This window comes from Natrix helvetica (genome assembly GCF_964273705.1).
Source record: "Natrix helvetica genome assembly, chromosome: 15".
Classification (NCBI taxonomy): Eukaryota; Metazoa; Chordata; class Lepidosauria; order Squamata; family Natricidae; genus Natrix; species Natrix helvetica.
The window spans coordinates 6,110,083-6,123,793 of NC_138565.1; the positions used below are offsets into that span (position 1 = coordinate 6,110,083).

Here is a 13,711-nt window from a genome sequence, read left to right on the forward strand (position 1 = left end):
GGGCCAGTACTGACACACATCCTGATCTGCTATCAGGACAGCCTCCAAGGTGACAATTGCACACACTGGTATTGCAAGCAATGACACAGTGAACCTTAGTTTATTGAGCGAGACACAGTGACTGAAGTTCACACAACACGAAGCCAAAAGAAAATCATATTCTGGCTTAATGCAGTGCCCCCAGCCATAACTTGAGAAGAGCAACAAAGATAAGGGCACTGAAGGCTAAAGCAGAGGAAGAACGGTTGAGGGAACTGGGTATGTCTAGTTTAATGCAGAGGAGGACTAGGGGAGACAGGATAGCGGTCTTCCGATTTCTCGGGGGCTGCCCTAAAGAAGAGGGAGTCAAGCTATTCTCCAAAGCACCTGAGGGCAGGACAAGAAGCAATGGGTGGAAACTAATCAAGGAGAGAAGCAACTTAGAACTAAGGAGAAATTTCCTGACGGTGAGAACAATTAATCAGTGGAACAGAAATTGCCTCCAGAAGTTGGGAATGCTCCAACACTGGAAGGTTTTAAGAAGAGGTTGGATAACCATTTGCCTGAAGTGGTGTAGGGTTTCCTGCCTAAGCAGGGGGTCGGACTAGAAGACCTCCAAGGTCCCTTCCAACTCTTATTCTAAATTATGAAACTTTGCATTTGTGGATGGATGCTCAATGCATTTGGCTGTCTGCATAACAGGCCTATAACAAAAGCTTAACAGAACGCTGTTAAATGTTTTACATGCAGAGATTTCTCAGTATCTGAAGCTTTAAAAAATACAGAGCAATAGGGAAGACCGTTCTCCAATAACTTGGCTTTGCAAGATAAAATAGTCCAGACATCCTATATATATATATATATTCCGAGGGTTTCTGTTACCTGCAGGGGGCATAATACCCTCACATACCTACCTTTAAAAACCTGTCTTAAGTAGAAAACCCCAGGACTCCCCAAAGGAAAGTAAATCTAAAAGGCCTTTAACTGAGAACTTTGCTCAGCCATCAGCCACGTAAGCTGTGAAAAATGAACACTGCCAGTGTCAGAACGACGGATAAGCAAGAAACTGCGTCCGTACTTCTGGTTCTATGATTCTCACGTAGTCCGAACAAGGGAAAGGAGGATCCTAAAGATTTATTCGTTTATTTATTTAACATTTGGGGGGAGATTGGCAAACTCTCCCCTGCAATAATTAGTTGAAAGCAGTGTCGCGATCAGCAGATTCTGAGCCTTGCCTTACATTTATGAGATCCCAGCTCTCTTCCATCATGCTCTCTGTAGGAATATAAAATCTGCAGAGTCAGAAGTTGGCCGTTCGCAAACTCCGGCGTTTCTCTTCTGGGTTTGCGGCATAGTCTCCTGTTGTAAGAGGGCAGAGTACAATTAGATTTATAAGAAATATGCCAATATACCAAGTTGGGGGAAAACAAGCTTTCAAATGCTACTCAACTTTATAGCCTGTGCTTGTAGCAATTCACCACTTACCATTCTGCCTAATCTCCTTCAGAGAGCCAAGTTCCTTGTTTTTGTTTTTTAAAGGCAATCTAAACCTCAGCAACTTGAAGATGTGTGGACTTCAACTCTCAGAATCCCCCAACCACTAATGGAAATGTCATCCTTCTTTCCCCAAGGTGTTACGGTGGGCATCTTCCTGCCTCAGCCAGTTTTATTCTCACAGGTTACGTTTACGCACGCAACGCTAACCACAGCATAATTAGCGTGGCGTGTGAATTCCAGCCTTTATATGGTTTGCAAAGCAGAGTTTTTGGCCTAGTGTTACAATTCAGGATGTGTGAGGATGTCAACCTCTTAGTTGGACACCTGAACCAGCAACGGAAACTGAACAAACCAGTTTGAGCTTATGCAAACCAGCTGAAAGTGCGATCATCACCTCTCCTGCTTTGTGGTATTTTCCTCACGACAACAGTAAGGAAGTATAAAGGCCTTCTTTAAACAAAAGACATTCTGGTTTTTCTGCATAACTGGGGGAAATTTCTATAAAGAGAACTGGCCTCTTTTGACCCATTGTTCCAAATGCAGAAGTAGACAGACCTCTTGAGACTCACCACTTGGTCAACCTCTCCAAGTTCTCCATATGCTCAAAATACAATTTATTTTCATCTATTCATGACTTTAAAGTCCAAACAGAAGAGCAGAGAGAATACCATAACTGGCATGGCGGGGAGAGTTTGCTATTGTTAATTACAAAATCTTGTCCAATCCATCGCGACCACCTGGATAATGTTCCTCCAGGCCTTCCTGTCCTCTACCATCCTCTGGAGTCCATTTAAGCTCATGCCAGCTGCTTCGGTGACTCCATCCAGCCACCTCCTTCTCTGCATCCCCTTCTTCTCTTGCCCTCCATCGTTCCCAGCATGAGGCTCTTCTCCAGGGAGTCCTTCCTTCTCATCAGTTGGCCAAAGTCTTTCCTCTTCAGGATCTGGCCTTCTAAAGAGCAGTCAGGATTGATCTCCTCTAGGACTGACCAGTTGGGTGGCCTTGCAGTCCAAGGGACTCGCAGGAGTCTTCTCCAGCACCAGAGTTCAAAGGCCTCCATGCTTTGGCGCTCAGCCTTCCTTATGGTCCAACCTTGACAGCCATCCATTGCAACTGGGAAAACCACAGCCTTGACTATACGCCCTTTTGATTGGCAGAGGCAGGGAGAGTTACCCAGAATAAACAGAACTGCCCAGAATAACAAACTGCTTTCAAAGTTAGCATCCGTCTTGGTTTAACAGTGGCTGATTAAATAAATCACCATTTGCTAGGTTTGAGACTTAGAAATACGCTAAGTAGGACACCGCCTACGTCATCGGACTTAATTACCTTTTTAAATCCCAACCTGAGCAATAGTTTGCATAACAAAATATTAACCTGTATTGTTAATGTAATTCTTAGAAAATCTTTTTCTCTCTCATGTGCTTTCATTTACCTTTGTGGAGTATTATAAGGCACATCTTTCTTCCAGCTTTCTCAGCCCATCCGGGAATGGAAGCTTTCTGTCCTCCCAGAAAATAGCAGCCATGCTTCTAGTGCAAGAAAGCAAAATTTAAAAAAAACCCACCGCATTCTTGTAATACGTAATCTTTCCAGCACTTTCTCCACTCTTCCTGCTACAGGGACATTTTTACTGGTAAGAATTAGAAAGGCCAGGAAACAATAGGGGCCATGAAGGCCAATTAAGTGCTATTACATTTCTTGGCTATCCTCCAAGCCTACCTTAGTTAATGGCCCCTAATGTCCAGTTGGCATCTTACCAGCTCCTTGGTTTTCCTGGCAGGCAGGGATTCTGAGTCAGACCAGCTTGGAGAAGGCATCACCCATACCTTCAGAAAAGCATCTGGGTTTGTTTGTTTTTTAAATCATCATCCTTGAGAAGACAAGGGGGTACAACCCAGCTGTTGAGCAGTCATGATGGGTAGCTGACTTTCTCTGGATTCAAACAGTCACATTTTCCCCCCGTTGTCGGTAGATGATTAACCATGGTGGGCTGGAGAAACCAGGTGCAACCACGAACCCACCAAAGGATTGGAAGCCAAACCACAACAAGGGTTTTTGAAGAATCCTGTCAAAACACCGTTGAATTGACAAATTGGGATGAGAGGAGGGGGTCTGGCTTTGCGTCCTGCCCGTTGTCCTTGACGTAAGTTCACACGCTTCATACATACAAAATTCTTTAACCGAGAACAGTCCCCTAAGTTACTAAAAAGATGGTGATCGGGATTACGCAGTCACGTTGCCACTCACTTGATGGTCAGGGTCTCGGCCAAACTGTGGTATCTTTGTGGTGATTCACCCACGGGGGTTGATCCTAGCAAACATGGCTCATAAACAAAGCTTTATATCTCATTGTGTTGAATGAACCCTCCTAAGGATTTGATAAACTGTGAATCAGTATTCAGACTATTGTTGGTGACTTAGCATCATGTGTAAGCCTCCCAATCGTGGCTAAGCAAACCATGCCTTCATGTATGCTTATTTTAAAAACACGCCAATTTATCACGCCCCCAGATGCATTGGAGATGTCCGTTTCCAAGAATTTCAGACATTGGATGTATATTCTGTTGATTAATACCACTGTCTCGTACTCCGATTAGTCATAAAACGAAGCCTCCGGGGAAACGAAAGCTTTCCGACCAAAGCCGTTGAAATCAATATGCATGAGAATTATGAGGATTTATAGACCCACTAAACTTTGAAACGGGCATAATCCGTTGGTATAATCACATGGCAAGCCGAAAGGGGAAGTTTAGAAGACTGAATCACAAAAGAAAAATTTCCATCCTGGCGTTATAATTAGGAAAATGTGGGGTTTTTTTTTCCCCGTTGAGAAGGTGTTATTGGATCCTTCACGATATGATACGATAGCTTTATTGATTAGCCCGTAGGCCATATCAAAGCACAAGGTTCAAACACATATCGCCTATAAAACCTTATACAAACCATTTCAAATAAGAGTAAGGTCAAGTACAATAGTTATAGGATAAAATACAACATAATTTAATACATAAATATATAAAATAGGATAAAGTGACATAAAATTGTATTTCAGTGCCATCCTTACAATCTAGCCCAATCAGTCCCACTTATGCAGATCTCAACCGAAGCATTTTGTTGAATGCTGTGTTAAATGTTATTTTCCGGTTTTCGACGCACAGAACAGAAGTTGTTTTGATATGGGGATCCCAAGGGGTCCTTCGTTTGGTGTATGGACCAATGTACACCTCTCTCACCCCCTTCTACAGGCAACAATCCAGTAGGATGTGAGCCAGATCTTCTACCTCTGCCACTCCGCAAATGCAAAGACGCGCATTGTAGGGTGTAAAATGGAATCTCCCATACCTGACCATTCAAATCCCACTCGCGTCAATATCTCCCTAAGGTGCTTTGGCAGTTGTAGCTTCAAACATCTGTCTACTTGGAAAGTACGTTTGTATTTACTCAGCCCTTTTCAAGTTACCCACCTTACTAAGGATAGCTCTTATCATTCTGTGCCTCTATATCCTTAATTCTTTGGGCAGCTCTTTTTTTTTTAATTGTCCTCCTGTTACACAAGAGTCAAGAAGGCCACAGCTTCATGATTCCTCTGATGTTAAGATGATGTTCTCACAACGCCCCGAGTCAACAGGGGTTGGATTTTTTTGGGGGGGCTCATTTTGTTGTGTGAATCCAGACATCCGTGGTTGTAAACCAGGGTTTAGGGCCCCTTGGATTGTGCAAATAAAGCCAGTTGTGAGTATACAGTTAGCCCTCGCCTTACCACAGTCCATTTCGTGACCGCGCTGAAAAATGGCCATTTTTCCTCACTTAACAACCATTGCAGCATCCCCATTGTCACGAGATTTACAGTCAGATGCTTTGATGCTGGCTCACATTTATGACGGTGGCATTGTCCCTTGTCACATCTTTTGTGACCTGACAAAAAGTCTGGGGAAACCAGATTGACTTAACAATTAATTAGTGTTACTGATTTTAAGAAGGGCCGCCATTCGCTTAGCAGACGTGGCAAGAAAAGCCGTGGAATGGGGGCAAGGCAAACGTCTCGGTTAGGAACGTAAACTTTGGGGCTCCGTTGTGGTCGTAAGTCGAGGACTACCTGTGTTTGATCAACAGCGACCCAGCCACGACCACCCGTGGTGCAGGTTGATGGAAACGCATCCTGCCATCCTATTTCAGAGGAAAGGTGATGATGGGATAGAGGAAGCAGCTGGGTAGGCTTCTGAAAAACATCTGTGTAGCCGCTCTGAAAAACAGGATACCGGATAATTTATTTTATTTGGTATATATCGTTCCCAGCATGAGGCTCTTCTCCAGGGAGTCCTTCCTTCTCGTCAGGTGGCCAAAGTCTTTGAGTTTCCTCTTCAGGATCTTCTAAAGAGCAGGTTGATCACCTCTAGGAGTGACCGGTTGGATGGCCTTGCAGTCCAAGGGACTCAATGCAGGAGTCTTCTCCAGCACCAGAGTTCAAAGGCCTCCATTCTCTGGCGCTCAGCCTTCCTTGTGGTCCAACCTTCACAGCCATCCATTGCAACTGGGAAAACCATCGCCTTGACTAGACGCACTTTTGATTGGCAGGGTGATGTCTCTGCTTTTTATCATGCTGTCTAGGTTTGCCATCGCTTTCCTCCCCAGGAGCAAGCGTCTTTTCATTCCTTGGCTGCCGTCCCCATCTATGGTGGTGTTGGAGCCCAGGAAAATAAAATCTGTCCCTACCTCCATTTCCCCCCCCCCCATCTATTTGCCAGGAATTGAGAGGGCCGGATGCCCTGATCTTAGTTTTCTTAATGTTGAGTTTCAAGCCAACTTTTGCACTCTCCTCTTTCACCCGCATCAAGAGGCTCTTTAGTTCCTCTTCGCTTTCTGCCATTCGAGTGGTTTCACAGCCGTCCATTGCAACTTGCCCATACATTGCCCATCATCCCCTTACCCAAAGCCGGCTACCCACTCGATTCGTTGGGACTACAATTCCCATCGCCCCAAGCACCTAGCATCCCACTCGGCCTTTCAACCTTTGAATCCCCATCTCCTACACCCTAAAGATATGCTAACTCTAATCCCACAATGGCCGGGGACGATTGGCATGGGAGTCCCTCCACCTTCCTGAGGGCGCCCGGTTGCAAAAGCAATATCCCATAGTTTAACTTCAATGCAGAGGGCGGGCCTTCCCCCCCCCACTTCTCGCATGACTGACGTTCCGCATCATCCAATGGCCGGCCTCCCTTCCGCCGTCGTGGTCACGCGGAGCCAATGGAGACGCGGATTCCTTCCCCACCCCCTTTTTTTTTCTTTTCCACCTTCAATTCGAGGCTTATCCAATCGGCTTCCAGCATGTGCGGCTTTGGAACACCCGCGGGCTTTCTCTCCGCCCCTTTCTTCCCACCATTACGCCAGCGGCGTAGCGGGCGCAATTGGCGTAGAACGCTGGCAAGCCCAGTGAGCACAGAGGTCTGGAAGGATCGCGGAGGTAGGAGAAGAGACCCTTGCCCAAGGCTTGATTGCTAAACCCCCTCCCCACTCTCTATCATGGGGTGCATTGGGAGAGGATGAGATGCTTGTGGGGGAGCAATGCACCTCTCCCCTTGGGGAGGGGGGATTTGGGGAGGGGGTGCAATGCAATCAAGGCAGTTGAGCCCTAAAATGGGTCTGGGGGCAGCCATTGCACGCTGCAAGGAGGGCAGTGCAAGGGAGGGCCTGGAGAGACTCTGGCGAGCCCCTCGGGAGTAGTGGGGGAGGGAAAGGCTTGGGAGGGGTCGCTTGCACCCTATCCCCTTAGGGGTGCCAAGCGTGCAAAATGCCCACGTGCCTACACGTGTGCAAAAGGCGCCCCTATGGAGGACGGGCAAAGTTTGGGGTCGGTGCGCCCATCCCCAACTGATGGTGCATGGCATGCACAAATACGCACACTCCCCCCCCCCCAGCCGTTTCCCCCCAGCGCAAGCCTTGCCGGAAAAGGCTCGTGCAAGAGTAACCGCGTCTCGCTCACGTGTATCCTTTGCCCATTCTGGCTTTGGCTGCGATGAGTCATCGGGCCACATTCAACTAAACCATGGTTAAAACCCGCCACGATTTAGCCTCCAACCTGGATCCCACAGGGTATATATCTTTCCCCCTTGTCTCATAGCCAGGTACACCTGCCTACAGGTGTCTCTGTACCAAGCCTGAAGGTTATCCTAGCCAATGATGGCTTGTTCTGAGTCTGGACATTGGGCCGCATTCAACAAACCCTAGTTAAAACAAGCCAGGATTCGACCTCCCACCTGGATCCTATAATCTTGGCCTCCCAGCTAAATTTACCTGCATGCCGCAAACTTTTCCTATCTCATTGCCTGAAAGTCGTTTTCCTACAGCCAGTTTCAAGGCGCTTGGCTTCGGATTGTGAAGAATGTGTTGTGTAAATGCTTGTTAAGGTGTTACTAGTTCTGGTGTTTGTTGTTACAGGGGGAAATTGTGCAATCCCTTGGGAGTTTAGATCCCACCCTTGGTATTTCTTAGCACATTTAAGATTACGGTGTCAGGTTGCCATAAACCCCACACCTTAATCCAGGGAATAAGGGCCAGATTTATTCCCCCAGAGAAACTAGCTACCGATTGCAACTCAACGGAAATTTGCCTCTCTGTTGATACCTGTCTTAATCGTGGTAGTAAAAATGGAGTAGAGCACAACTCCCGCACAACAGGTGAACTGGTTATAAATTAGGAGTTGTTTCTTGAACGTTTGGCAATTTTTATATTTATACCCTCTTGGGCAGGGTCTGCAAAACAAAGAGGCGTGAAGAGTGAGCTGTCTTTGAGACTTAGGTGATCTACTTGTTTTCGCTTGGGGCGGGGGGGGGGGGAAACCTTAATAATCCAACCAATTTAAGAAAGCAAAAATGAATAACTATGATGTCTTCCAAGGTTGAGCTGATTTGTTTTCACTGCTTCTCCCTCTGGATTGTCCGAATCGAGAGTCGTTATTTGTTCCGATCGCAACACGGAAGGCAGTTTAGAGTAGAAGGATTCAGATCTTCGTTAGCTGCGTTCAATTCAGCACCGCAAACTTAAAAAGAAATGGGGTTCCCCCATTGCGTTTGACATCGGGGTGTCCTTAGCTGGATAAACCATCATTCTGGGCTCGCCCCATCCCTACAAGAAGCATGCCTTCACTTACGTCCTGTGCGGATGGCAAATGTTGCGAGAGTCGCTCAGCCTTACCAAGTTTAAGATGGACCTCAACTCCCAGAATTCCCACTGAGATCATCCTTGAGAAGGTTTGAGGTTGAGAAGGACCGCCATAAGACTTGTAACCCTTTAAAGTCTCATTATGGGGACAATACGGGGACACGGTGGCTCAGTAGCTGCCGAGCTTGTCGATCAGAAACGTCTGCAGTTCGGTGGTTCGAATCCCTAGCACCGTGTAACGGAGTGAGCTCCCGTGATTTGTCCCAGCTTCTGCCAACCTAGCAGTTCGAAAGCACGTAAAAGATGCAAGTAGAAAAACAGGAACCACCTTTGGTGGGAAGGGAACAGCACTCCGTGCGCCTTCGGCGTTGCGTCATGCCGGCCACATGACCACGGAGACGTCTTCGGACAGCGCTGGCTCTTCGGCTTTGAAATGGAGATGATCACCGCCTCCTAGAGTCGGGAACGACTAGCACATATGTGCGAGGGAAATCTTAGGGTCAATATTTAGCATTGTAGTGTACCATAAGCACACCCTTGGGAATTGATCCAGGATGAGACAGACCTAACAGAAGATGGGGTAGGTGGCCTTTGAAACCAAGAAGAATTGCCCATATTTTTGGTTTTGGAATGGAGGGATTGTTGAGATGGATGAGAACTTGATGCATTGGGGAGTTGAGGCAAGCTAGGAATGGTTTTGGTTGGGAGAGTGGTTGAGGAACCTCAATGTCCAAGAATGGTGAAGAAGAACAGCAGAAGGAGGCTCTTGTTTTCCATGGGATAATGGTGCAACGTGAGGCCTGGTGAGACAGGTTGTCTCCGATCTGAGCCGCAAAGTTGGAGAGCCAAACATTCCTCGGAAGATCACCTTGAACTTCTAACGCTGAACTTTGGACCATTCCTTCAGGGAGAAAGTGCGGGCAGGCAGAAAAACAGCATTCCCAAGTTGCAGAATAGGGTAAAGTTCTCCAGATCAATAATGTCTTATCAAAAGGTGCTTTTGCAGTGAACTGCGCATGCCCAATCTGTTACTAACCCCTCTCCTGCTCTACACAACGAACTGGGGGATTCAGATCCCGACATAAGGCCTTGCAAAAGCTGGGAATAAGGTTTAACTTTTATAAAACGCCTGGGAGCCTTGCCCATTTGCATTTGCCTTCCTAGGGGAAAAGTGTGTTTTGAAGATAATAACAGCTGGTTGAAAAGTAGGGAGGAAAAATATAGAGGAAACGAATACAGCCTTAAAGTAGAAATATATTTATTTACAGACACACAGAGATACATATGTTTTGTGTGTGTGTGTGTGTTTTATAAACCGATACATGTTTTTGTGAGTATATCTCAAGTTTGAGGTAGATACTGTAGATGGATGGACAGATAGATGAATAGACAGGTGAATGACACACCTTTACATAGGTGAAGGAGAGAGATGGAAAGATGGATGGATTGATGGGTAGCCGGAGAAATAGATATACGATTGGATAGATAAGCAGGTAGATTGGTTGGTAGATTGATGGTTGATATATTGATTGAGAGATGGATGATAGATAGAGAGAAGATAGATAGATGATGATAGATAGATGATAGATAGATAGATAGATAGATAGATAGATAGATAGATGATAGGAAGATAGATAGGAAGATAGATAGATGGATGGATAGATACATGGATGAGAGAAAGATGAGAGAAGATAGAGATATAGATGAGAAAGATAGACAGACAGACAGATAGATAGATAGATAGGAAGATAGATAGATGGATGGATAGATACATGGATGAGAGAAGATAGAGATATAGATGAGAAAGATAGACAGACAGACAGAGATAGATAGGAAGATAGATAGATGGATGGATAGATACATGGATGAGAGAAAGATGAGAGAAGATAGAGATATAGATGAGAAAGATAGACAGACAGACAGAGATAGATAGGAAGATAGATAGATGGATGGATAGATACATGGATGAGAGAAAGATGAGAGAAGATAGAGATATAGATGAGAAAGATAGACAGACAGATAGATAGATAGATAGGAAGATAGATAGATGGATGGATAGATACATGGATGAGAGAAGATAGATGAGAGAGAAGATAGAGATATAGATGAGAAAGATAGATAGACAGACAGACAGATAGATAGGAGAGAATAGATAGATGAGAGGAGATAGATGAGAAGATAGATGGATGGATAGATGGATGAGAGGATAGATATAGATGAAAAGATAGATAGATAGATGATAGAGAGAGAGAGATATTGCAACTGATAAATGTGAGTGTAAAAGAAATAAGAGAAAAAAAATTGCGTTTGGGTTTGTATGTACAATAAATTCCACGCTTTGGTGGAGCTGTTTACAAAATCATGCCTTTAGATCCCCATACGTGGCACACCCGGAAGAAACAGAATGGGTTGAGATAGCAATTGGTATTTAAAGGCACCGCGAAAAATTAAGGAAGACAGACCCATTTTTTTTCTTCTTCAGAAGAGTTGAACGGCTGCCTAACGAGGTGGGCATTCGGGGAGGGGGGGCTGAGAACGGAGGGGGGAGGGACTGAGACTCACCATCTCCTCTTTCCTTTTCCCTAGGCTGAAATAAATAAAGAGGAGGAGACTCCGAACAAGCTAGCAGAGAAGGAAAGCAGCCATGCCTCCCAGTGAGGTCTCCGGAGAAACTGGTTTTGGTCACCTCTGAACAGCCAGCTCCCGCAGGTCCGGGATTTCCGAGTTTTTCTCTCTTCCCCCCCCCCACCCCTTTCTACGTTTTTTTCCCACCCCCCTTGGAGATGAACCAAAGACTCCGCTGGCTTTTTTCCCTACCTGGAACCGCCGTTCTTCCTTCCCGGCTGCGCTTGGCGATCCCTGATCCGATAGCCCAGAACAGACCACCAAAGAAAGAGGAGAACCTGTCGTTTAAAGCCAGGCTGCCGTTTCATCTGAGATAAAACAAAACAAAACAAAAGTCTTTTTCGAGTTTTGGCAAAAGCCCGGGGGAGGTTTCATCATCGCCTTTGCACAAAACGAAAAACAAAGATTTAGAGCAGGTCCTTTTTTCTTTTCTTTTTTTAGTTCCTGGCATATATTATTATTATTATTGTTATTTTTTTTAAAAAAAAGAAGAGGAAGAAAACTCTCCGTTTCGCCCTGATTGGAAGCTGCCCATGGCTTTCTTGATGAAGAAGAAGAAATTCAAGTTTCAGATCAGTTTCACCTTGGAAGAGCTGACGGCCGTACCTTTCGTGAATGGCATGCTGTTTTGCAAAATCCGTCTGCTGGACGGAGGCGACTTTGTCACCTTGTCTTCCAGGTAAGTAAGAAATGGGATTTGGGGGGGAGGGGAAGGAGGAGGGGGGGATATTATTTTGCCTGTGTTCTGATCTAGGCTCCCTTGTCTCGACAAAACCCCTTTTTTATGGAGCTCGTGTGAATTCCTCTCATTCACATCCAGCAAACAGTCTTTGAAGGGTGAATTGACAACCACAGACCTTATCAGGCTTGGAGAGCTGCCAGGCCGATATCTTCCAAACGCCAAGCTGTAGCAGCAATCACTTGGCAAAAAGTCAGGAACAGATCTTCACCCGAATGAATTGAAACTAATTGTCTCCTGCAAACTCCACTCCCCAGTCGCTCCTCTTTATTCCCTATGGGAGGGGCCATTCACCGCCCCACCTGTGGCTTTACTCCCGAGTCGGCCCTTGTTCCTTAGCTGTTCCCTTCTCCTGGCAGCTCTGCGCATGCGCACATCGGGAACAGGCTCCAGCTATTCCTCTGCCCCACTAATCTCCGACTCCGAAGGCAGCTGATAACTGTTGAATGGCCCTGGCCCCTTCTCTGCCTCCGACACAGAGCCCTCATCAGAGCCTTCCCCAGACTCCAGGACTGGCCCAGGTTCCTCCCCAACCTCCTCACTGTCTGGGTGTCTGCTGGCGGGCCACAGCAGCCTATCGTCCTCCCTTGTTTGATCTCCAGAGCAGGAATCAAGAATGACAGTTGGCTGAAACAAACCCAGAACTCTTCTAGATGGATAGAGCAATATCAGTTTAGAAAATCTACATCTTATCCACAGAGGGAAAACTCAAGAGTTGTGAGATGGATACCCACCATCCAATCAAATCGCCCCTGCTCCGTCGTAGGGCATTTGATATGTGTGCCTAGGTAATATGTTTGGTCAGCTGTCCCCCCCCCCCCCCACCATCTACTGACTGCAAATCCCATAATCCAGGGGTTCCCAATGGGGGGGGGGGTGCAAGACGATAGTCCAGGGGGTACAAAAACATGGGTTTAGAAATTTCAAAATGATAGTGTGTGCATAATTAGTAAAGGTAAAGATTCCCCTCGCACATATGTGTTAGTCGTTCCCGACTCTAGGGAGCGCTGCTCATCGTTTCAAAGCCGAAGAGCCAGCGCTGTCCGAAGACGTCTCCGTGGTCATGTGGCCAGCATGACTCAACGCCGAAGGCACACGGAACGCTGTTCCCTCCACACCAAAGGGGGTTCCTGTTTTTCTCCTTGCATTTTTTAAAACGTGCTTTCGAACTGCCAGGTTGGCAGAAGCTGGGGCAAGTCACGGGAGCTCACTCCGTTACGTGGTGCTCGGGATTTGAACTGCCAAACCTTTCTGATCGACAAGCTCCGCGTCTTAGCCCCTGAGACACCGTGTCCCTTATGCATAATTGCATGCCTATAATTATTTACTTTTGTAAGGGGCACAAGAATATATCAGAAGCGTTCTAGGGGTATAGAAAAAGTTTGGGAACCCCTGCCAGACATAGTCACAAGACATGGTGAAAATTCTTTAATGTCACAACAGATAGACTTCGTCATCATTTCATTTGGGAAAATGTGACCATCCTAGACCAAGCCAACTCCCAAAACATCAGGGAATTTCTGGCACTCTGACAAATTACCCCTCAAAGGACACATAGACACTCACGACATCTGAAGACTATGCAAAAGGCACCAGAATATAAAGCTGATAGCAAACCACGCCTCTTACTAGCACTGATGATGTTACCTAGTTGGGTCATGAAACGTCTGCAAGAAAACAAGCAAGCTCAGAGAGCACCAAGGGCCC

At 46.1% G+C, this 13,711-nt stretch overlaps 1 protein-coding gene and 1 long non-coding RNA gene across 3 annotated transcripts in view; one reads left to right on the forward strand and one right to left on the reverse strand.

Annotated features, from left to right (window-relative positions):
- Positions 1 to 1,108: 1,108 nt before the first annotated feature.
- LOC309399484 lies at positions 1,109 to 7,887 on the reverse strand. 2 transcript variants are annotated; one of them, XR_014176529.1, is made up of 3 exons: positions 7,774 to 7,863; positions 2,912 to 3,008; positions 1,109 to 1,338 (listed from the first exon to the last, which is right to left on the reverse strand). It is a non-coding gene; the product is annotated as an uncharacterized lncRNA (long non-coding RNA). The 2 variants fall into 2 exon arrangements; XR_014176528.1 differs by lacking the exon at positions 2,912 to 3,008 and having other exon boundaries at positions 7,774 to 7,887.
- Positions 6,801 to 13,711, forward strand: part of EEIG1 (estrogen-induced osteoclastogenesis regulator 1) — a 35,392-nt gene continuing 28,481 nt past the window's right edge. Inside the window, exons 1-2 of the mRNA XM_081967300.1 lie at positions 6,801 to 6,943; positions 11,227 to 11,944. Of these exons, the coding sequence (XP_081823426.1) occupies positions 11,799 to 11,944 (146 nt within the window). The 5' untranslated portion in view covers positions 6,801 to 6,943; positions 11,227 to 11,798. The remainder of the gene's footprint in view (positions 6,944 to 11,226; positions 11,945 to 13,711) is intronic.